Source organism: Ochlerotatus camptorhynchus, unplaced genomic scaffold (genome assembly GCF_037179485.1).
Source record: "Ochlerotatus camptorhynchus isolate MF236.1 unplaced genomic scaffold, CSIRO-AGI_Acam_v1.1 ptg000357l, whole genome shotgun sequence".
Taxonomy (NCBI): domain Eukaryota; kingdom Metazoa; phylum Arthropoda; class Insecta; order Diptera; family Culicidae; genus Ochlerotatus; species Ochlerotatus camptorhynchus.
In genome coordinates, this window is record NW_027040845.1 from 2,015,821 (window position 1) to 2,039,275 (window position 23,455).

The window sequence follows — 23,455 nt, forward strand, 5'->3', positions numbered from 1 at the left end:
TATCTCACGTTTGGTTTCTCTTTATCAAATCTTACGGTACATACTGAAAGGTAAATAAATTTGGAAGCTGGCCATATACCAGAATTTGTTACCGGTTCACCCATAATATTCCTTGTTGCTTTTCAAATTCCCGTTTATTTCCGCCCAACAAACAATTTGGACTGATTAAATGCTGAATAAGCCTTTTTTAGAAGAAGACGAATATGCATATTTTTGCTTGAATAAGCTCTTATGCTGCTTCCAATGTTTGTTGGGTGGTTCTCCTGGTTCGCTGGCCACCCTGACTTTTGGTACTTTTATGGTTGCGAAGAGAATCTAGACCAGAATCTGAAGACCTCGAAATTTCTGTGTATTTATCGATCCTCTCGAGAGAAAAGTCGCCACCACCAGTAATCTTAGCAGACTGGACATGACCGACTACGGCCAAGTACGACTGACCTCATAAGTTTTTTTTATTAGTGATTCACTATCTTTGCAACAAGCCTGTTCTAGCAGAAAAGCAACAAAAATCACACCCACACACGCGGTGCAACAAATGCAGTTAAACAAACTCCACGAACCGCCGCCGACTAACAGTCATTGAAACATTCGAATCGGTGCTAAGGACGCCTTCGCCATCAGCACGAATTGAATCACAAATGACTAAACTAAACAGCATCTACCAGTGACACTGAATGTGCATTTCAAAGTCATTAGGACGGGCTAGCCGTAGCTTCCTAGTGCATTCGCAACTGAATGTGCAGTGCAGTGCTGTTTGCCTCAAGTGCCCAGTTGGCAAAGAAAAGTCAAATACCATCGTCTATTACTTAATCCCTGGCTCTCGATACTTTGCCGGTGCTAACTAGCTAATACTCTTGCTGGATATAAATAGCCAGTTTAAACTAGTAGTACGTTTCTATTCTCGTAAAAAAAATCAAGCTACAACTACCTAGTAGGGGACGAAAACATACCTGGAGCTTTTGGAAGCACCTTCTGGCACTCGGGAATGGATAGTCCACGGAATCGGATACCCTCATCTGGGTCGAGAACCGAAGTTTCACAAACCAGACCCTTGATTCCGCGCATGCCACCGTACATCTGAAAGAGAAGGGGTATTGATCAATTTGGTTGAAATCGGTCATCGTTTGAGCATTCTGTTTTTGGCAGTGGAATTCCGATTTCGAAATGCAGATTGTGTAACCACTTGATCCGAGCTCATTAGTTCAATCATTCCTATATTTAAAAAAAAATCAAGGTGATCCGGATGATTCGATAGTCTCTCTTTATTGAATTGAAAACTGGTTTGCAGATGTTTCATGCAAATACAAATCATCATTACCGCATAGTGGTTCGTGACGACACGACTTAGTGCCGGCCATCGTCATTGAACTTGACTTTGTCGGTTACTCGCTGATTTGCTTTATGCACTGTATAAGTACGACGTACGCAGACCAACGATAATTATTGCAATTCTGGGAAATGATTCAGTTATCGCTCGAGGCACGCGGGGCGGGACGTGGTGCAACGTTACAAATTCAACTATGAGAACCATCACGCTGCTGTCGAGAGGGAGAGTGAGATCTGACATTCAGGGCTGCAAGGTCTTTTAAGATCGTCGATATATTAATACTATTCTACTGTGTTTGCCTGGTCAGTCGAAGAATGTATTACTACCAGACGATCGCTCGTTGGCACACAGAGACGAGAACAGGTTTTATCCGTGCTTCGATTTAAGGGGATTGTCCGGGAAACTTTGCAAAGGTGACTATTCAGAAGATTACACATCGATAAAATTTTATCAGATAATAAGCGTATGGGTAACTGTATTTTCCGGAAGAGGATTGATAAGAGGGATTTGATTTGCAAATCAGCTGATGGTGACGTTATATGACATGACATTCGTACCTACCGTGCAAGCACCGTAAGTTGAACAATGCCTAATTATAGACAGTTCGATGTAAACCCGATTTAATATTTGAATCAGCGAGTACGAATTATCTGCTGGATCAGGCTAAGAAGAATATTTGAAAGAAATTGAGACAACGAGAAAAGTCAAATACCATCGTGGAGTGGAGAATACATAACTTAGAATTTGATACCCCTCAAAAACCCCCCCAATACAGTTACGAGCAAAATTCACCTTCAATCAAAAGAAACCCAGATCAAAGGGGGAAACGTTGTATAGCTTAAGTGAAATGTGATTACCACTAGGGTGACATGCGATCACACAACGATCAAGCGGAAAGTTGTCGTTGTGATTCGATCACCCATCCAGAGCCACAGCTACTGCAATCAAGGCTCGGATGTCACATCACTCGTGACGCGTGCATCATGGTGCAATAGGTGCAATTGAATTACGTCCATTATTGGATGTATTGTTTACCGCTGGCCGTCCGTTTGATTACCGCGACACACAGCACGTACGACGACGTGGGAGTTTTGCTTTCCACTGACATTGTGATTGATTGGCGAATATTTCATCGATTGATAATTCCCGTCGTCAATCGTTGGCGATATCTGCGAGTCTTTTTCTAGAAAAGTGAAATTCACTACGGCCGCGGCGAAATCCTCACATGACCACACCGTCATCGTGCTCGACAACCAAAATTTCGCTCGCATAAAAAGCTAATTTAAATTCATTCATTCGCCACTTCAAGTTGCGCCTCGGCTTGGGAATCCAACATTCTAAAGCTTCAATCAAAAGAAAGAAGCTAAAGGTTATCAGCTTAGGTGCAGTGTCCGCGTGCCGGCTCAGCTCGCCACATAATGCGGGGTGTGTTGTAGTAGGACACGGCATACGGTTTGTCCTATCCCCGGCGGTGGAATTGCAATTGACTTTCAGTATCATTTTCTATGACTGATGAATGACGTGTGGAGTGCTGCACCTCTACCTAGTCTTTCTGCACCGTGTTCGCTCATCCTCCACTATCTGATCGAGAACATCGATGCACACGCAACGGGCTATGTTCCTCTCTCACTATCAGTGTACTATTTAACTAACACGGAATGGGAATGGCAAAACAAATTGGAACACTTTGTTGTTGCAGTTTCGATAAGAGTCTGTTCATAAACTAGTATAGATACTGAGTGGGAGGGGGGTCTAAAATTGATCAAAAACTTTACTGCCCATGGGCATATAAATGTTCCATGTGTTATGGGATTTCCTATACACATGGGACAGGTATACGTCCACCGGCACTACACGAGTGATTCAGAATGCAAATCTTGTCCACTTGGTTGCAATCAAGGTTGCTGCCATTCATTTGCTAATAAAAAAATGCCATCATTAAATGTTGTGGCTACATTTTGCCCTTGTAAGTTACAAGAAGGGGTTGTAAACTATTGTAAAGTATGTGTTTGACCCATGAAACCTGTCTATGACGCATTCGGAGTGTCAAAATCAACGATTTTATGATCGGTGAGTATTCACTCTTACTCGATCGCATACATGAATTTCAGACTCTCTGAAAGTGAATTTGACAAGTTTGGTGTGTTGGTTGTACGACATTTCGCAAGAATTCCAATTTTTCCCAAAATAACCCGTTTCGCGGAATCACTTTTGGCGGAATGTTTGATTACTAAAGTATTTTTTTGATATTTGATCTCAAAAAAATCTAGGAGAATTTATTTTATTGTAAACATGAGCAGTGTCTTTCTAATTCTGAACTTTGGGATACTTGTGAGTTTCTGGCTTAGAATGATGAATGCGAAATCTGAATTCGATATATAATTCTAGGAGCATTTTTCTTCTTTTAAACATGAGTTGTAGTTCTTATTACCGGTCTTCGAAAAAGTTGTTCTGCGTTAGTAATAAACGTAATGTGCTATGAACTTTTGGCAACGTCTATCTTTACTATACTGCCTATAATCGCATATCAGCCCCATAAGGATTTTCGTCAATTTTGAGATAAAGAGATGAACTAGCCAAAGGCTAAAAATCTCTTAAATAAAGTTTAAAAAAAATGAGATAACAACGCTATTAACTATCAATTGGCATCTAGTATCATATTATGTGATAAAACTTGGTACTTTGATAATGAAAAATGTGAAAACAACATCAAGTCAGTTTGTCCCATCAAGCAAAATAATTGCATATCAGTCCCATCCTGAAATTCAATCGTCCATAATTCAAGTTCATGTTTTGCTTTTCGAATTGCCATATTTTTCACTAATTTAGCAAACCATTCAAGCTTCATTGCAACAGATTTTAACTTGAATAAATGATCAATAAATTTACTATGATTTTTTCAAATATTTACATGGGAATTGCACTTTGTAACTTCGACTGCTATTTTCTCAATGCATACTTTTTTCCATATGGGATTTTCATTACAACTTACGCAACACTTGAGAAAACAATCACACATCCAAAATTGAAGCATGATGTGCTTGTAATATGTTTTGATTTCGATTATATTATTCGATATTCGTTATGACCACCGACGAACCGACATGCCACTGTAGCATTTCGTTTGTCCGCAATTCGATTAGTCAAATGAGCGATTCGATCTGTCAAACGAGCCGAGACGCAAATCAAGTCAATATAAATTTTACGTGTGTTCGTGTCCTTACTCACTATATGACGCGATCGGATGAGTAGATGGCGGTAGTGTTTAACGCTCGGTTTAACGTATGGAGTCTTGGGCAAGAATTTGAATGTAGCTTCTATGAGCTGGCACGTCGGTTCGTCAGTGATAAAACCACCGACAAACCGACATGAAACTTGAAGATAACTTTTGCTCAAAAATCTCTAACGACTGATTCAAATGTGCCGCGATCCGATCTGTCAAAACCGAGAAATTTTTACCTATATATAAACGGAGATGAACTAGCCATAGGCTCAAAATCTCCTTAATAAAGATAAATCATGAAAAACGGACTTAAATCATGAAAAATGTGAAAACAACATCAGGTCAGTTTGTTTCATCAAGCAAAGTAATCGCATATCAGTCCCATATGGGACTGATATGGGATTAAAGTCAGTACAAAGCTAATCTAAAAGCATAAATAGAGCTACTGTCTGATAATTTCAGTGCTTGATACTGAAATCGTCGGTTCCATGCAATACTGTCACAAGAGATTTTGATGGCAAATGCAGGGCTGTTACAAGATTTTCTAAATTTGATCCGCGAAATCCGCGATTTCTCAAAAGAAATCCGCGACTTCAAATACTAATCCACGACAAAAAAAAACTGTTTTCATTGTCTAAAAATAGCATTTGTATACTACTACATGGCATTTCAAGCCTATTGCTTATATAGTAGCATATTAGATTTTTGCCTGCTCTCAACTTAGTGTTCTTTGAAGTACTTTCACATTTTAATTGAGAGCTTTCTATGCCTGTACCATCCTATGCCAAAGAAAGTAGAGACATTTTCTAACCCGAAAAATTAATAGACCGGACGGGAATCGAACTCAGTCGCCTCCAGCATGGACTTGCTTTGTAGCTGCGCCTTTACCGACTGAGCTAAAAGAGTATCGTTTGTAACCTTTGATTTTTTTTTAAATAGCATTTATCATCTTCAGTTATTTATGTATAGTATAAATTCTGAGTAATTAGTGAACATAATAAAACACCCTTACATTATAAGATTCTATTGAATAATACCGGCCTAGATTTGATGAAACATTATTTAAAAAAAAAATGCATTTTCATTTGCAATGCATTTTTTTTTTAATTTAACCTTTGCGTCTCTGACGTATTTAAACCAAATACCCTGCACAGAATCGAGAAATTACCATAGTTTCATAAGTCACACTTGTTGGTCACGTCACGGTTGTGTATTTACACGGATATTCCTTGAGTTCTGTCCAATGGTGGGACATTTTCATGATTTTTTTTTATTTCTAATGTGAACCTAGCACTTTTTGTTGTCATAACCGAATCGTATATATGTGACTTTATGGATCATGCACGACTTATTACTATGTATACAGGAAATTATAGGTTTTTCAAATCGTCCAGGACATCAGTTGATTTGTTTTACTAGATCAACCAAGACTGCAATAATGTATGTAGTATCGAAAAATGTCCAATCTGATTCAAAGTGTCTATGTGGATCATGCATGATCTATTTCCGAGTAATCCAGATGTTCAAGGTTCTTCAAATCGTACTGGAGTTCAGATAATTTGATCTACTAGATCAACCGAGATTGGGACAATGTCTTTACTATCGAAATATTTCCAGACAGATGCACAGTGTATATGTGGATCATGCATGAACTATTGTCATGTATACCAGATGTTTTAAGTTCTCCAAATCGTTCTGGAGTTCAGATGATTTATTCTACTAGATCAACCATGACTTGGATAAAGTCTGTAGTATCGAAATATATCCAAACAGATTCATAGTGTCTATATGGATAATGTTTAATTATTTCCACGTATACCAGATGATCTAGGTTCTCCAAATCGTCCTGCAGTTCAGATGATTTGTTTAACTAGATCAACAAAGACTAGGATAATATCTGTAGTTTCGAATAATCGATTTGGAAATCCTAGAACATTTGGCATACACGGAAATAGGTTGGCATGATCCACATAGACACTGCAAATTTATTTGGGCATATTTCGATACTACAGATATTGAATTAGTCTTGGGTGATCTAGTAGAAAAATAATCTAATATCCCAAATGATTTCAGAACTTATTACATCTTGTATACGTAGCAATAGGTCGGGTACAATCCACATAGACACTTTGAATCTGTTTGGATATATTTCGATGCTACAGACATTATTGGAGTCTTGGTTGATATAGTAGAACAAATGAACTGAACTCCAGGACGATTTGGAGAACCTAGAATATCCGGTATACATGGCAATTGCTCGCATATATACGATTTGTTTATGATTTGACAACGAAAAATGCTATGTTCATAATGGAAGAAAGGAAAATGTCTCACATTGGACAGACCTCAGGGAATTTCCGTGTAAATCCGATGTGACTTTGGAATTGAGATCATCTATATCGATTATTTGCAGGGTGTTTGGTTTGAACCGGTAAAAAATTGAGAGCCAAATGAACAACAAAATTGATGACAGCAAAATAATCCGGGACGGAAAGATTACAATGAATTCCACAATTTTTGTGACAGCACATCAATCCCTTCGCGATTTTCGCGACATCATTTAATAATACCGCGATTTTCGCGACTGAAAATTCAAATCCGCGAGAATCGCGAAATCCGCGAAATTCGCGAAATCCGCGCCTGTTGTAACAGCCCTGCAAATGACGGCAAATAGTGTGAAGTTTCATTCCACTAAAACCCATTTTGAAATTAGTGATAAAATTAAAGTTATAGGTAAGATATACCTTTGCTACTTTTTCAAAAAAGCCAGAAATGAAGAAGCATCAAAGGCACATGTTGAGTTGTGCTTATGTTGCCCATACAAATATACAATTCGACAGTGAGCATGCATAAAGGCGTATACGCGATGATCGATTCTATCCATCGATTTTCTCTTTGCATTGTTACAGCTAAGCGAAACAATTTTCTAGAATTTTTTTCAATGCAGAGTTGTAACAGGTTGTATTGGTTATCAAAAGCAACAGCAAACGCACCGAGAAACGTTAATTCTAACGTGTTATTAACAAAAGAGAAAATCGACGAAGAGAATCGATCATCGCGTTTACGCCCTTATGCATGCTCACTGTCGAATTTAGTTTTCCCTTCTCATGTTTTTTTTTATTGAGTTCTCCAAGCCAGATCTCACGAACACTACGCTATAATATCATTTTACACACACTAGCGTATACTGACATATACACGGTAAAGGCCCAAACGCAATGACAGTGGAAGCGGAACGGAAGCGGCAGCGGAAAAGCCCGATCTGAGTAAGCCTACGTGTCGGATTGAAAACTAGTTAGAATGAAATCGACTTCGGTTGGGCATCTGGAAGTCATTTGTGACAACTGTCAAACTTTCCGGTTCCGTTCCGCTTCCGTCCACATTGCGTTTGGGCCTTAAGAATCAAACATCCATATAATTATGAGCAAAAGTTAACCTATTGTAAAAAAAAGTGCCACTACTCTTTAATGAGTAATTTATTATACCCATTAATTTGTAACTTTTAGCAGCAACTCATTAATTCTAGATAGAGCCTGAATTAGGGCGTAACAGCTTTTGTAAACAATGATTTCTCTCGATGATTTCTTGAAAGTCATGACTCTCTCTGGCAAATCGTGTGGGGGAAGGCTTCCCCTACCCGATGGATATGTTGGTTTGTGTAGCCGTGCCTGGAGTATCTCGAAATAAACGAGAGAAGCCATTGTTTACAAAAACTTTTACTCATAAATGGATATTTGATTCTTACGGTGCATGCGTAGGGTTTTGGTAGGGTAGTTTTCGTTTTGTTGTTTATTTTTATTTTCCAATGACAGTTCTAACAGCAAACAAAAAAATTCTCTCAGCTAACTAAAAATTTCATCTCACTAACACAAGCAAGTCGCACCAATCCGAACTATAGTCGCTATAGTCCTCTCCAGGCGGGTTCGTATTGGTGCGATTTGCGTGTGTTTGTGAGTTAATTTTTTTTTGTTAGCTGTGAGAAATTTTTTGTTTGCTGTAAGAACTGTCATTCTAAAGTAAAAATAAACAACAAAACGAAAACAAAGTCTACGCTAGCCGGGATGTTCTGAGGCATAACATCTCTGATCACGCCTTTCTTCGGATGGGAAGTAAAGTCGTTGGTCCCCGGTTCATGAGTTGATGGGTCGATAGGTAGGGTCTAGGTGTGGGAGCTGCCTTCCTGGCACGTCGGTAGCATTGGTGCTCAGCACGGAAAACAAGATCAACGGAAAAAACAAACCAAAGGAAAAAAAAAAAAAAAGTCTACGCTTGCAAGGGAACAGTCAACTACCCTTTTATAAAAGTGGCTTTACTCATTAATCCGTAAATTATTTTAACAAAAATGAGTTTCTGCTAACAGTAGCTAACAGTTACTACGTAATTGATATAATAAGTTACTCATTAATGAGTAGTGCCACTTTTATTGACAATGGCTTCACTTTTACTCATAAATGGATGTTTGATTTTTACCGTGCACATGACAGTATACGCTAGTGTGTGTAAAATAATATTATTAGTGTAGTGTTCGTGAGATCCTGCTTGGAGAACTCAATATTCATAGTCTGGCGGATAGAATTTCGATCTATCAAAAAGCGGAACCAATTCAATATATTGTGGATAACGGCACCGGTGGTGTAGTGGTAAGCGTGATTACCTCTCACCCCAGCAGGCCTGAGTTCAATCCCAGTCGGTGCCACCAGGATGTTCTGAGGCATAACATCTCTGATCACGCCTTCCTTCGGATGGGAAATAAAGCCGTTGGTCCCCGGTTCATGAGTTGATGGGTCGATAGGTAGGGTCCAGGTGTGGGAGCTGCCTTCCTGGCACGTCGGTAGCATTGGTGCTCAGCACGGAAAACAAGATCGACGGAAAAAACAAACCAAAGGAAAAAAATATATTGTGGACCAACAATTGAAAAGGTACTATTAATTTGTATAAACAAAATGTTGATTATTCTGTCCACTGCAATCTCGGTGTATAATGCAGTCGGTGTATAATGAGTCACGCCAAGAGAAACACAGTTTAACTCGCATCACGGTTTCGAAAGATTCCTTTTCTTTTCACTTGGCAACAGAGGACTTCTACATCAACTTCAAATGACTTCTAGCCATAAATAAAAATAGCGGCTGTAGTAAATCATTATATCAGTGATTTTGTCAAATTATCTTAACAAAAAATAGTAGAAATTCTCATTACTGGTCATTACTAAACGTATCCCATGACAAGTTAATGCTCACTGGGTATTGATGATCATTTCTTCGACTATATTTTATATTTTATTGCAATACCTTTCGTGGACCTTTCATAGCATCGTAATGTTTGTTTACTTTGCTCGATAGGTAGCCGATTTGACAGTTCAATAGGTAGACTTGGCTTCACTCTTGGCGTGACTCATTATACACCGACTCTACTCCAATCGAAGGTAAATTACCAGCATCATCGGATAGGGGAAACTTTCCACAGCCTGAAGATGGTGTTAGTTTGTGTAGGCGAGCCTAGAGTCACGAGAAAACGGTTTCCGAAATTTTGTTCGCAATAGCTGATGTGCGCTTTTCTGTTGTTGGTCGTGATTTGCTCGATTGGTTCCGCTATTTGACAGCTCAATTAGTTCCCGAGATCCTATCCGCCAGACTATGAATATAGCGACTATAATCCGAACCCGCCTCCAGAGGACTCGAGGCATTATTCATGCAATATTGCCACAACTCAAAAAAGTTAACCTATTTTTAAAAAGTAGTATAAATTGTTAGACTGTTTCTCGGACATTTGATATTTGATAGGAAGAATGAAACACACTCGATTCAGTCCAATGAAAATGAAAAGATTCATAAAATTAAAACTTGACAGAAATGCAGAAGATTTTTTTTTAACCCACATTGATTAAGAAAATAAACAGAAACACCCGGTTTTCTTATGCAAAATGGATGTGCGCTGACAAATCGCACGAAATAAAAAAAAAGCAATATGTATTGCGCGTTTTCACTTATTAAAAAGTGTTATAAAACTGCAAGTTTACGTCTAGTCGTCTAGGTGTCTTCGGTGCACTTATTCCTTATGATGCAAGCAATAAGTGCTCCGAAGACATCACAACGATTTGACGCAAACGTGCACTTTTATCACACTTTTTGCATTTTTGGGACAGTCCAGTTTCAGATGCAATCAGCAATACCTACCCGAAAAAAAATAACAACAAAAATACATTAAAAAACAATGTAATAATAAGACGAAAATTATTGGCTTAACAATGATTTATATTGTTACGTCTACAATATATTTACCTTGATTTATGTTGTACAAAACAGTAAATTTCATGGTAAATGGAAAATTTACAATAAAAAAGGGGGGTTGTTAAGTATCTTAACAATGAAATTTTCGTGATTTTCCCATATCATTTTTTTTCAATAACATTATATATTATTGTTATTTTACTGTTGGTTGGCGAATTTATTGATTAAAAAAATAACAGTGTACTTTAGAGTGTATGTATTGGCTTGACAGATCTGCTTTATCGACTTTAAAAATAAATCGAAAAAATAAAACATCGCCCCGGGAAGGGAAGTGGGTGGTATGTCTGTTACGGGTGAGTCCTTTTTTTACTGGTTATGGATTGAGATTCGATTGAGAAATGGAGGCCAACTCCCCTGCATTCGATCTCTCTAGGTCACGTCTCCTTGGTGGTTGAGCGTCGTTGATAAGTTAATGTATTCTACTGGAGAGAATCGCCCATGAAATATGCTTCAACCTGAGAGTTCCTTCCTGACATCTTCAAGTGGTGGAATTATTTATTATTATATTTTATGATTATTGACTTCACGGAAAAGGTCTACATTAAGCGGGATTCAGATGAGGCAGGTGAGTTGAATTCAACTCAAACCGATCTGATCGTAGGCGGTCAATTGACTTGGCAACGAATAGAGCAGTTCAAGCATAGAGGTAACTCTAAGACTAGAAGGTCCCGAAATAACGTGCTCAAATTTTTGGCTCAGCTTTGGTACTCTCTTCGGTCCCAAGCTAATCGATTCACCCCTCGAAACATAGGAAAAACCAATAACCCCTCATTCTATCTGTCAAACTTTCATAGCGAATCAAAACAAACATTGCGTAGTACTAGAATTTCGACTAGAATGGGGTTCGTTAATCGTTTGCTTGGGACCAATAGGCTAGTCAAGTAGTGAGCCAATTTAAAATCGTTAGTTTCGTATTAATTGTTGGTTCAAGTGAGTTGAACGCTGAATTGAACCATCTTAACTCAGCTTTAGAGAGGGTCTAGGATAAGAGATGAGTGGACGCGGACTGGCTGGTTTTGAGCCAAACGAACTGTCAAAGCCAGAGCCATACGAGCAGCGCCTATCTTGATTACATTGGTAGTGTTGCTGACCCTCTCATAGTCTGCATGCTTCAATCAGATTTATTTTTATTGTTCGTGAAGTAACCCACAATAAAAACACACCAATATTTAATGTAACAACAATTTGTATTGTAATAGAGTTGTTCATTATTGTTCATAATCGAATCATGTTAACAATAAAATAAATGAAAAATACGATAAAAATCATTGTAACAACATTTTATTATGTACATTCATTGTACATCTAGGTAGCAGTTTTGCCGTTTTCGCAAGAGTACAACATTATAACAATTATTTTTATTGTCGACAATAAATATTAATGTTAGAGCATTGTTTCCACTGAAAATTTCACTGTAATTTTTTTTTTCGGGTTGTCAAATATGTTTACTCAATCGGTAGATAAAAGTCAATGACGTTTATATAAGGTGGGCCAAAAGGCTCATTGGTGTTAGTGAAATGTGCAAATGCTTAGTGGTGTTCGTATTTCATTGCAATGTTTATCTTTTTACACGAAACAGCTGTTGTCAGTGACGTATTTCTATCTGTTCGCAGATGTTCAGCAAGGTTTACAACATTTTTGCTTCTAACACCAGCAAGCTGCTTGTTGGCCCAGACCTTATATAAATGTCATTGGATAAAAGTGGGTTAAGTACGAAAACGATGTTTTATAAGAGACGCGCGGAGAGAATAAAAGAAAATCTGGTTAACCGGTCAACAAAGTCAATTTGTCTGGAAGGTTTGGCAACCCGCAATTTTGTGTTTACTTCGAGTGACTTTAAATTTGAGCGAATATCTTTTTAATCGTTTCGGTAGTATCGGTATTCAAACGAAGTATTTGAATAATCATTTTTTGACAACACTGAGTGAAACCAAAAATAGACTACATTTGAGGGAATATTTTACAGAGCGTTGCGCAAAATTATGCAATCTGCGATTCATGCTTCGAAATATCGATTTCTTTTTCGAATGGACGTATCTGCTTTTGAAAACAATGCATTTCCTCGTCGATTTGGCCTAACTGGTGGCTCGCCCACGCTTGCTAACACTACCGTGGGTGAGCTAACAGTTACGCCAAACCGATGATCAAATACATTGCTTACAAAAGCAGATACGTCCCTTTAAAAAGTAATCGAGAAATCCCTTTTTAGACATTTTTCCCCAAATTCATTATCTTGACAGATTACACCGGAAACGCCTTGATCAACGTTACAGGGCCTTTGTATATGTTTTTCGTTGCACTAGCTGGAGCGCATATTTCGTGAGAACATAACGAGAATACAGCTGGTGAATAACAACAATATTACAGCCCGGTTAGCTACCTTGATGATGCTATTGCAAATCACTATTTTTGAAGACTGTCACGATGTTCACATAAAACTAGATAATAGGTTCAAAATGTTTTGTCTTTGTATTCATCAATCATTCAAATCCAGTAATTAAAAACTTTACAGTCGATCAGCGGTTTTGTAATTTTTAAAAAAATATTTGCTTTTTGACATTGATGTAAATATAAAAAAAATGATCTCAAAAGATTTTAATTGTGTTCTATTTGTATTCCAAAAGTCAAAGAGCATCCAATTGCACTTTTCATACGCAAACTTAATTATAATTATTTAAATCTCAAAAATAGAATTTCATCCACAATCTCAATACTCCTCACGCTTTCCTCGCGAAGCCCTCGTGTTTATTTACATTGCTCGATTGGAACCGCGTTTGACGGTTCGATTGGAACTTTTGGCTTCAGTCTTCGCGCGTCCATTATTATTCATCGTCTCTGGTTTTGCCCCCGGTGAATTTCGGACTGTTTCCCCTACCAAAAATTGATTGGAGGAATTTCAAGCTAACAACAAGGGGGCCCTTTTTAGGGCTACCGTTTAAAAATTTATAGATTTTTGAACAATTAAAAGAATCCAACCCAAAAACAAATGCAGCGACCAATCGTGGTTCTACGTCAAGGTTCCGTTCGTACCCTTAGGTGCAGGCTGTTCTACTTTTTTACTTTAGGTACTTATTAGATTTTTAGCCGTGCCTAGTTCGTCAGATACTTTCATTTCGTTTTCCATACTTAACTTTGTAATTCGACAGGTAAATCCAGATCACAATCAAATCTCTTCAAATTTGACCTATTTGATGAGGACTAAGCATTAGCATTAGCATCGAATATCGTAGGTGGTACGAATTCAAAACTATTAAGAACAGACGGATATCTATTACTGGACAGATAGTAAGTAGGAAATAATTACTCTCTCCCAGATAAAAACATATCCCGCTTCAACAGTTAAGGATTGTCCTGGCCACGTCCCTACAACTGGTAGGGATAGGAAAGGTATGTTAGTCCAACATTTATTTAAGAGAGATACAGAGAACTCTACGAACCCTCATAAATGTCTCGGGAATTTAGGAATTTTGACCTATTTGATGAGAACTTCAACACAAATTGAAAGAGCAGTGGGATGCCGAAACTTAACCTGCCCTAGAAGTCATGTTCTCGGGTAGGCGAAATCGATGATAACTTGGCAGTTGTGATAACCTGTACATTAATTTATTATTGATTAAAATCAATTAAATAATTAAAGCAGATTTAATTGATGATTCGACGTAAAAGCTTTTTAAAGGGCTAAGAATGTAGGCTACGACTTTGCTGGTTCAGCACTTAAACTAGCATTTCGACATGTAAAATGTCTGCATTAGTGGATGCATTATGAACTTTACTCTCCTACGCCCAATTCTCAAACCTTTGGGTGTTCGATGCGTTCTACATCAATTTTGAAGTCAATGTGAATCTATCGGTAAATATTATTCTCTGTACAGTAAACATAGAAAATTTTCCAAAACACAACAAAAAAAAACGAAAACCGAATATCATGTGATGAATCTCGCCAACTAGCGACAGTCGTGTCGAGCGCTGAAAAAGTGTGCTCCATGATTCAAATTTATCGCTTCCATGATGGTGATAAAAACGATCTGAAATCGTGTGCGAAGCAAATCCACCTTCAATACTGTGATACTGTGTGATGACCGGACACTAATTAAGGTTGATTGCAAAAGTCACCGTGTGACTTTGAGTGACTGAAACTTTTAGCTATTCGATGATTTTCAGTTGGGCTTCACCAGTTTTTTGTTTTTCATCTTTTAAAAAAGAAAAATAACCGCACAAGTCCTATATCTACATTAGTGAGTCCCCGAGCAAAGTCCAGCGTCAAAATGACAGCAATTTGTTTTAATTTTGCTGTACATTTGCTCTTTAAAAATATGTTGTTGCAGTTTTGTTTTCATTGTCATCAAATTGTATACTCGTTTTGTTATCAACAGGAAAAATGTACATCGCATTGAGTTTTCAGTTTGCTCTCACTGATAGCGGAATTAGTTTTCAATGTGATGTCACAACACCAAATTTAGTTTTCAATTTGATCTCAGACATTGCTCGGGATCCGTCTCTATTTTCAATGTAAATTACCACCATCGTATGTGTATCGGACGCAGCACCGCCAAATGATGATAGCCCGTGCTTATCGCTAAATATTAACTCACGTTTGACCATGTGATCCGAGGACGATACAAATTATACCCCTCTTAGCGGGTACAGATTTGCATACCTAACTACAAGGTGTATCAGCAAATTACGTTTGTCAATAAAAAAAATGTTGGCTGGGAATGGAAACATTCGCAGAGTTGAATGTTGCTTTCTGTGCAGGTGTAACTTTTTCAAATATGACTTCTTTTACCAAAATTCGGCAGGCAAGAGGTTTCGGGTGGATTTTATCAGGAAACAACTACACTAATTCTGTTTTAACGCGATTATTTTTCGCCTCTATTTGTGATCGTGTTATCTCAAATTGCAAACAAATCTAGACCAACAATTGAAATAGACGGAACAACCAAATGTAAACAATGGCTTTCATCGCAAATTTCTCGAGAATCAAAACACATCCACGCAATCTAACACCACCATCTGATAGAGCAAACTTCCTTTATCGAATGGTATTGTTAGTTGTTTACGTTCGGTTGTTCAGCCTAATTCAATTGCTGGTCTAGAAATGTAATGCAACTTGTGCAACTTGGAACAAAAATCACAAAAAGAAATCAAAGAAAAATATGGAGATATTTAGAATTTTGTACCTATTCTGCACGAAGGCAAAATAAAAACAATGAAAATCGCGTAAAACAGAATTGACTGTATTTTAACTTAAGGGAACCTACCATATATCTACTATTTTTTTTAGAATGAATCACATAAAGCGCCATAAGCAGTATACAATAGGTACTAGCTACAATTGAATGAATCAGTGATGGTAGAGGTTACATATGATGTAGGATGTAGGAAGCTCAGCAGTCAGCTGGTAATTGCATGTTGCGACGAGCGCGCGCCAATCGTTTGAAGAAATTGTTCCAATTGAACGTGTCTTAACTTATCACTAAAGTGCTGTTGTCATGCCACATGGATATGCACGTCGTTGGGCGGAGAGCTACGATCAAAACGATTTCATCAATTACTTAATTCAATCAAAGAGAGACACGGCCTCTGACTATTGAGTCGACACTAAACGCCCGCTTCATTCTACTGCATCGGACTAGGTGATGTCACATGATGTAGCGCGAAAAAAAAATGTGAATTTTGGTCACAAGTCAATTTTAATTCTTTCCTCATGAGAACAGTTCTCAATTTCTTCTTCATAGGCTTTTTACGCTTAGTGTTCTAGATGCACTTGCACAGTTATTTATCAATTTAGAGTTTTCTATGCCCGCAATGATAATATCATACCAGTACTGACTAGGCGATCGGAGAACAGTTCTCAAAATATGTTCAATTATAATCACTTCGATGATGGCCAAATTTCATGATCCTCTGTTCCATAGTGCACGGCTGCCGTTTGTCTGGGTCATGAACTTGAAAAGCTAGCACCGTTGGTCTATTTGGGCCAATTAGGTCGGCACTTGTGTGACATTTCTGTTTGCCATGTAATTTATAAATGTGAAATAATGGATCCACTGCCAAAAATTGTGCCGTTTAATAGATTTAAAAGGGAGAAAATTAGTGGGGTTTGACTTACCATGTCGACGGTGACTTCGCCCACTTTGGTGGCACCATGCTGCTTGCGGAAGTTCTTGACTCGTTCCTGCTCCTTGGCGATCTTTTCGGAGAGGATGGCCTTCAGGTCGGTGCTGTCGGAAGCATTGCGCACGTAGGTGGTGATCACCGGTAGAAGGTTCTGTAGAGAATAATTAATATATTATTAATGATGGTACTATTAGGAAGATGAACATTTATATACTGGTTCGTGTGCAATCTCAAGTCTGGTGCATTACATAAGGCTACGTTACTAGATCAGCCGAAACAAACAGTAGGTGCTCGATCAACCTTGATGCATTATCTTATCTGGTACCAGATTCAGCCTCCTTGCTACGGATTTATATGGCAGAACTGAGCTGTCAGTCACACTACTGTTCTGGTGATAGATAAGGCCTTATCGCTCTAGCATGCGGTAATACACACGATTACCATTTCATACGGGAACCTATGACGTGCCATGCACCATCGATCAGGTGATCGCATGGATCAGCGCATAGGTTCCATGATTGAGCGAGTACAGCCTCTCGTCATCGTTAATCGTCATCATTTTAAGAGAAGGTTAAGCAGCATTTCATCGGTGAAGAAAGATTCCTTTTAATCAGTCACATGACTGAATACAGTTGAGTTAGCGTTTGACTGAACACGGAATGCCAGAAATTGTTGAACGAGTAAAAGTTCAATCTAAATGTAGAGCCACTTTCGCTATCGCTCATCTAATTGACAACAGCACCAGAAAATCCCTGTCGTTAGCTGGGTTGATCTGGTTCAATCGCCGATCCATATTAGATGCGAACCCTAAAAATAGTCAGATTAACCCTCTCCTAATTGAAACCCATCGGGAAATAGTTCAACAGCCGAATGTCTTTCGTACATTGCCATTCGGAGAATGTCACTTATCGATTGCCATTCCGGCTTGGCGGTAGCGTTGCACGTCAGTGGTTTATTTTAGGAAAGTTTACGAGGTTCAATGAGAAGCCGTTTTCACGTCATTTGCATATTTGTTGTTGGGCTTGTTTGTTTTAGAATGTTAGATAATATACTAGAAGATTGTATAATCTTGGTTAGGAAACATTGAGAGCGGTTAAGAGAAGTGGTGTGGGGTGGTCATGATCACCTTCCCAGGTGCAGTTCGTGTACGTCACAACGTGATGCGATTATTTGTGTAAGCAAGTAATGAGAAAATAGTAACTGAAACGGTTTAACCAGATTTTGAGCTTAGTAAAGAGCACCCTAATCCATAGGAAATCCTAAGAAGCATTTTTCTTCTTTTTGTTCAGGAAACGGTCAAAGATTTTTGTGAACAAAAGCAGATAGCAAGCAACATTGCATTAGGTCCTAAGTAACATTGATCGATTCTCTTCGTCGACTTTCTCTTTCGTTAATTCGACAGTGAGCATGCATAAGGGCGTATACGCGAAGATCGATCCTCTTCATCGTTTTTCTCTTTGCATTGCTACAGCTAAGCGAAACAATTTTGTAGAATTTGTTCAATGTAGAGTTGTAATAGGTTGTATTGGCTTTCAAAAGCAACAACAAACGCACCGACAAACGTTAAATCTAGCGAGTTATTAAGAAAAGAGAAAATCGATGAAGAGAATCGATCATCGCGTATACGCCATAATGAATGCTCACTGTCGAATTGATGAATTAAAGCAAAGGTAAAACTGGCTATGCGACACCTAGTTTTCAGATTTGCAAATACAAAAATGATGATGTACTAAAAAATATTCCATACGATTTGACAGGTAGCAAAACGTCATTATCATTTTCACATCATTTCCATCTGCTGGTCGACCGTCACGTAAATTCATCAATATTTTGAGCACATAACCGTTTCTTGTTGTGTTTGTCGTATTAGATACTATATAAAAGCTTGTTTTATCGATTTGTGTGCTGAAAATACCTGAGAATGTCTTTACATGGCCGTAGGGATACAAAGAGAAAGTCGACGAAGAGAATCTGTCAATGTTACTTAGGACCTAATGCAATGTTCAGCTTGATAGGTCCGTCTACACCGAAAAAAGTTTTCATATAGTTTCCATTGGGAATGCACATGATATTTTTCCAATAACAAAATTAATGATTTTTATCTGAAATTCACATAACATTCATATGATCACATGAATTCTATGTGATATATCACATAAATTTCATTGGACACATAAGGTTCATGTGATTTTGTAGTGCGATTCCCAATTATGAGATCACATGAAAGTTATGTGAAATTCTAATGGATATTTTCCATTGGAAATGTGATTTATTTTTTGAGTGTATATTGTTGGTTGAGATTTCTCGCGTCACTTTTCAAAAGGTCCTCAGTAACAAATGTAAACAAATCGAGTTAAGCGATACAAACTATTGCTCTTCAATCATTGTGTGTCATACAAAAACACCCAAATTTACTTTCATTTATTTAAGATAATCATAGGTCAACAATTGGGTTGTTTAACTTCGAAAAATATACCAATTTTTATACATCATCTGATAGAGCTTCGTTTTCTGAGCACAACGATATTTTTATCGATCCCGTAGATGTTCATCTCAATTTTTAAATCAAGACTTAAATTTTTGACCGTTGACACTAAATCTATTCGTTGACAGCTCACTCCCTTACAAAATCCCATCAAGGGGCGCTAAGATGGTGATTTTTGCTAATGTAATCGTGCTTGCTTAAAATAGTTCCAGCACGTTCCAGTGTACCAAAATTGATGAAATTTTGGATTTCGGTTCCATTTTTAATGCAAATAACGAATATGTATTAACCTCATTACCGTTAAACAACTCAATTGTCCAATGTACGATTTAAAATACGTAATTTTTACTTCGGACATTTGGACTACCTAACATGATTGGTGCTCATTTTCTAAAGGCGGGGCATGGTTAGGTTAGGTACTCTATTCTGAAATCTGTGAAAGGGAATCTAGTAGCATGTGGAACAAAACGTCCAATGTTACACTCATTGATTACGTCATTGAGAAAAAATCGTCCAATGTAACATGTCCGATGTACAACTTGAATTTAGTCAAAACGTCCTATGTGGTTTTTTCTATATTGTAGCATGAGATTTAAAGTAAAATTGTGATTTTTCCGTTTCTACTGAATTTTCAACGTTATTGTTCACTGACTACAGTAAAAATAGTATTGCAAATTGTATTGTTTCTAAACAGTTAAAATAATAATCTTTGATAATCTGAACTTCAACTTCGATTTTCTCAATATGGCAGATATGTTACATTGGTCTATTTGAAAAGTGACGCGTGATTTGTTTGAGTCTCGTACGAACAACCGAAGCTAAAAAGGAATACTGTGACCAAATTCACTCTATTTTGGTTTAGCTCTTCTTCTTCTTCGCTTTTCAAGCTTATTTCTTATCGCATATTAGCTTATTGCGTGCTCTCAACTTGGTGTTCTAGATGCACTTTCACAGTTACACAGAGAGAACTGGAAATCGAAAATAACCAGGAAAAACTGGAAAATTTGATTGGAACATCTAATTTTTGTGAATAAATGTCGCGGCTCATGTCCAACCCTTTGAACCATTGTTTGTTCGACACCTGTGGGAGAATAGAATGTAACCATCTTCCCAATTCACCATCATTCCATTTTTGTTGCCAACTGATGAGCACTTGCTGACGAGCAATGGAGAAAAATTCGTTGAAGGCGATTTGTCGCTCAAGAATATCGCCTTCCATAGCGCCCACCAATGAGTCCGCTTTCTCATTACCCGGAATCGAGCAATGACCCAAGCTAAGGTGATAGTATAGGTGCAGTTAGATAAAGCACTCAGTTTAGATCGTATTTCAGGCAGGAAATACGAGGAGTGCTTCATCGGCCTCATTGAAGCCTCCAATGAGCTAAGACTATCCGTAAAAATTAAATAATGGTCAGAAGGTAGTGAGGCAATTCGCTCTACTGCGTAAAATATAGCTGCGAGTTCCGCAACGTATACGGAGCATGGTTTCTGCAGTTTATAGGAGGCGCTATGAAATTGATTAAATACACCAAATCTAGTGGAAGCATTTATGGTTGTGAATAATTATTGAAAGATTTAATATTTCTTTTAGAATTTTGAATCTATTCCCACAATCTTGAACATTCTTCCAAGACCAGAATCTTGAAAAATGTTCTCAATCTCAACTGATGCCTCAGAATCTTGACAATTTGGTGTAATCCTGAATCTTGAATCTTTGCGTACCGTGGACCCCCGTTAATCCGAACAACGTGCATATTAAACGGCGTATTTATTCATTATTTCACAACACTGTTTCAGGCTAACAACAAAACAAAATTGGTAGCATAGTGGTTACCGTTTCCGCTTTCCAAGTAGAAGGTCGTGAGTTCAATCCCAACCTCTCAACCCTTTTTTTATTTATTGTCTACGCCTAATTAAGATCATAGATCGTATCACTCACGACAACCAATTCATCGATCTATCGAAAAGAATACCCCGGAATCCATCGAAATTAGATAGATGGAGAAGTAACATTGGTCTCATGTAAAACAACTATGAATGAAATAATCATTCACACATCTCCTTGAATTAGCAAGAGTTACGGCTGGGAGTGCTGATAGGTATTCAGATTCAAGCTTGTATTGCTTATTTAGCTGCTCATATGATGCATGATGTATCCTATAGGATAGCTCAGATGTCAAGGCAAGCGGCTGGTGATCGGAAGGTCATGGTTCGAATCCCATCTAACGACGTGTGTGTATGTATGTATGTATGTAATAAATTTTCTAGTATCTGTGTGATTGGTGCGTGCTTTGACAGAAATAATGATGCAACAATCACTAACGAGAAACAACCCTGCTCTGTGCCGTTCTTATTTTCGGATTAATTATCCCGTAGTTGAATAATCGTTCAATAAATGTATAATAGTGTTTAAGTAAACATTATTTCACATGAGAATCAAGCGTCTATATACACCTTTATACCATCGCTATTTAAGGAAGTAACGATGTCTAATAAACTCTGAATAATCAAAAATTTGATCGAACTTTTGTAAGTCGAATAAAATCTTCTCAACATACCTTATTCAACACCAAATATTTCGATGTTGTGGTTGAATAAATTCTGCAGATTTGTGTGAACAAAGCCTGAACAGAAGTTATTATTTAAAATAATACAAGTATTATTAAGCATGCAGTTGAATAAAATCGTCAAGAAGTCGTTTCTTCAATAGGCAATTGTTTGTTGGGCAGTTCTACACATGCACAAAAGTGTGCGTGAAACCGCGCGCTACCTTTTTACGTAGTTGTGATATCACGATACCTTTTTGGTTCTTCTTCATTTTTATATATGAATGTAGGATTTTAGTGTTCGGAGATTGCGCTTGGAGATCTCTATTTTAAGTTTGCACAGCGTGCAAATTAGTACACTGAACAAAGTTTTCATATAGTTTCCATTGGGAACGCACATGATATTTTTCCAATAGCAAAATTAATGATTTATATCTGAAATTCACATAATATTCATATGATCACATGAATTCTATGTGATAAATCACATAAACTTCATTGGACACATAGGATTCATGTGATTTGTTGGTGCGATTCCCAACTATGAGATCACATGAATGTTATGTGAAACTCTAATGGATATTTTCCTTTGTGTAGTGTAGGGTTCGAACAAAAAGGGTTCAGATTAAAAACGGTCAGATTACCGAGGGTCCACGGTACTAAAATTCTAAAATTTAAATTATTTTTATGAAACTTATTTAAGGAATATTTGCAATTTTCTCAATGATTTCCTAAGGATCTTTTCAAAATGGCTTCGGAATTACTTTTGCGTTCAGGATTCTTGAAATTAGAAAATGTAGATATTATTGCAATCTGGACAAGAGATTTTGTAGACGCTGGTTGTTCCTTCAGTGACTTCAACTAATTTGTCCTGCTGCTGAATACTAAATCTACAACTTCTAAACATCGAACTCAATGGTTTGGTAATGTTTTTGTCGAAATTCACCGCTACCCGTTTTAAACCCTCAGTTACTGGTGTAAGAGTGGTTAAAGTACGCCTAACATAATCCCATGTAATCGCCTAAAATAATTCCAGGAATCGATAAAAAAACAAGGAATTATTTACTTGCACCTTACTATGTGCCATGCCGAACGTGCCGAATAAGGCTGAAGTGTGCCATTCAAGGTGTCAATATCCCATGAGTTTGGCAACCCTGAACTTATAATGCCATTTGTGATTGTGTTTAAATTTTCATTTTCGAAGCGAGTTGGGAAAGAGAACCTGGAAGTTATCATTCCTATACGGTATTCAAACAAACATGACCGATCCACAAGATTTTGACTCAAAATCCATTTGTATTACTGATTTCTTTCAAGTGTGCAGAAATGAAGTCATGGCCTGATCGATGGAGGAAGAACATGCCACCGTCATCCTTTGAAATCCTATACAACTAAAGCAAACAACGAACTCGAACGGACGGAAAGATGAACGACGGTCAATCGACGCGTCGAGTACCTAGTGCGGAC

The 23,455-nt window shown here is 37.8% G+C and overlaps 1 protein-coding gene across 3 annotated transcripts in view; it reads right to left on the bottom strand.

Annotated features, from left to right (window-relative positions):
* Positions 1-23,455, bottom strand: part of kdn (knockdown) — a 33,264-nt gene that overhangs the window by 2,276 nt on the left and 7,533 nt on the right. For all 3 annotated transcript variants that reach the window (XM_065231535.1, XM_065231536.1, XM_065231537.1), the window contains exons 3-4: positions 16,950-17,108; positions 951-1,077 (exon numbers count right to left, since the gene is read on the bottom strand). In XM_065231535.1, coding sequence (XP_065087607.1) covers positions 951-1,077; positions 16,950-17,108 — 286 coding nt within the window. The remainder of the gene's footprint in view (positions 1-950; positions 1,078-16,949; positions 17,109-23,455) is intronic.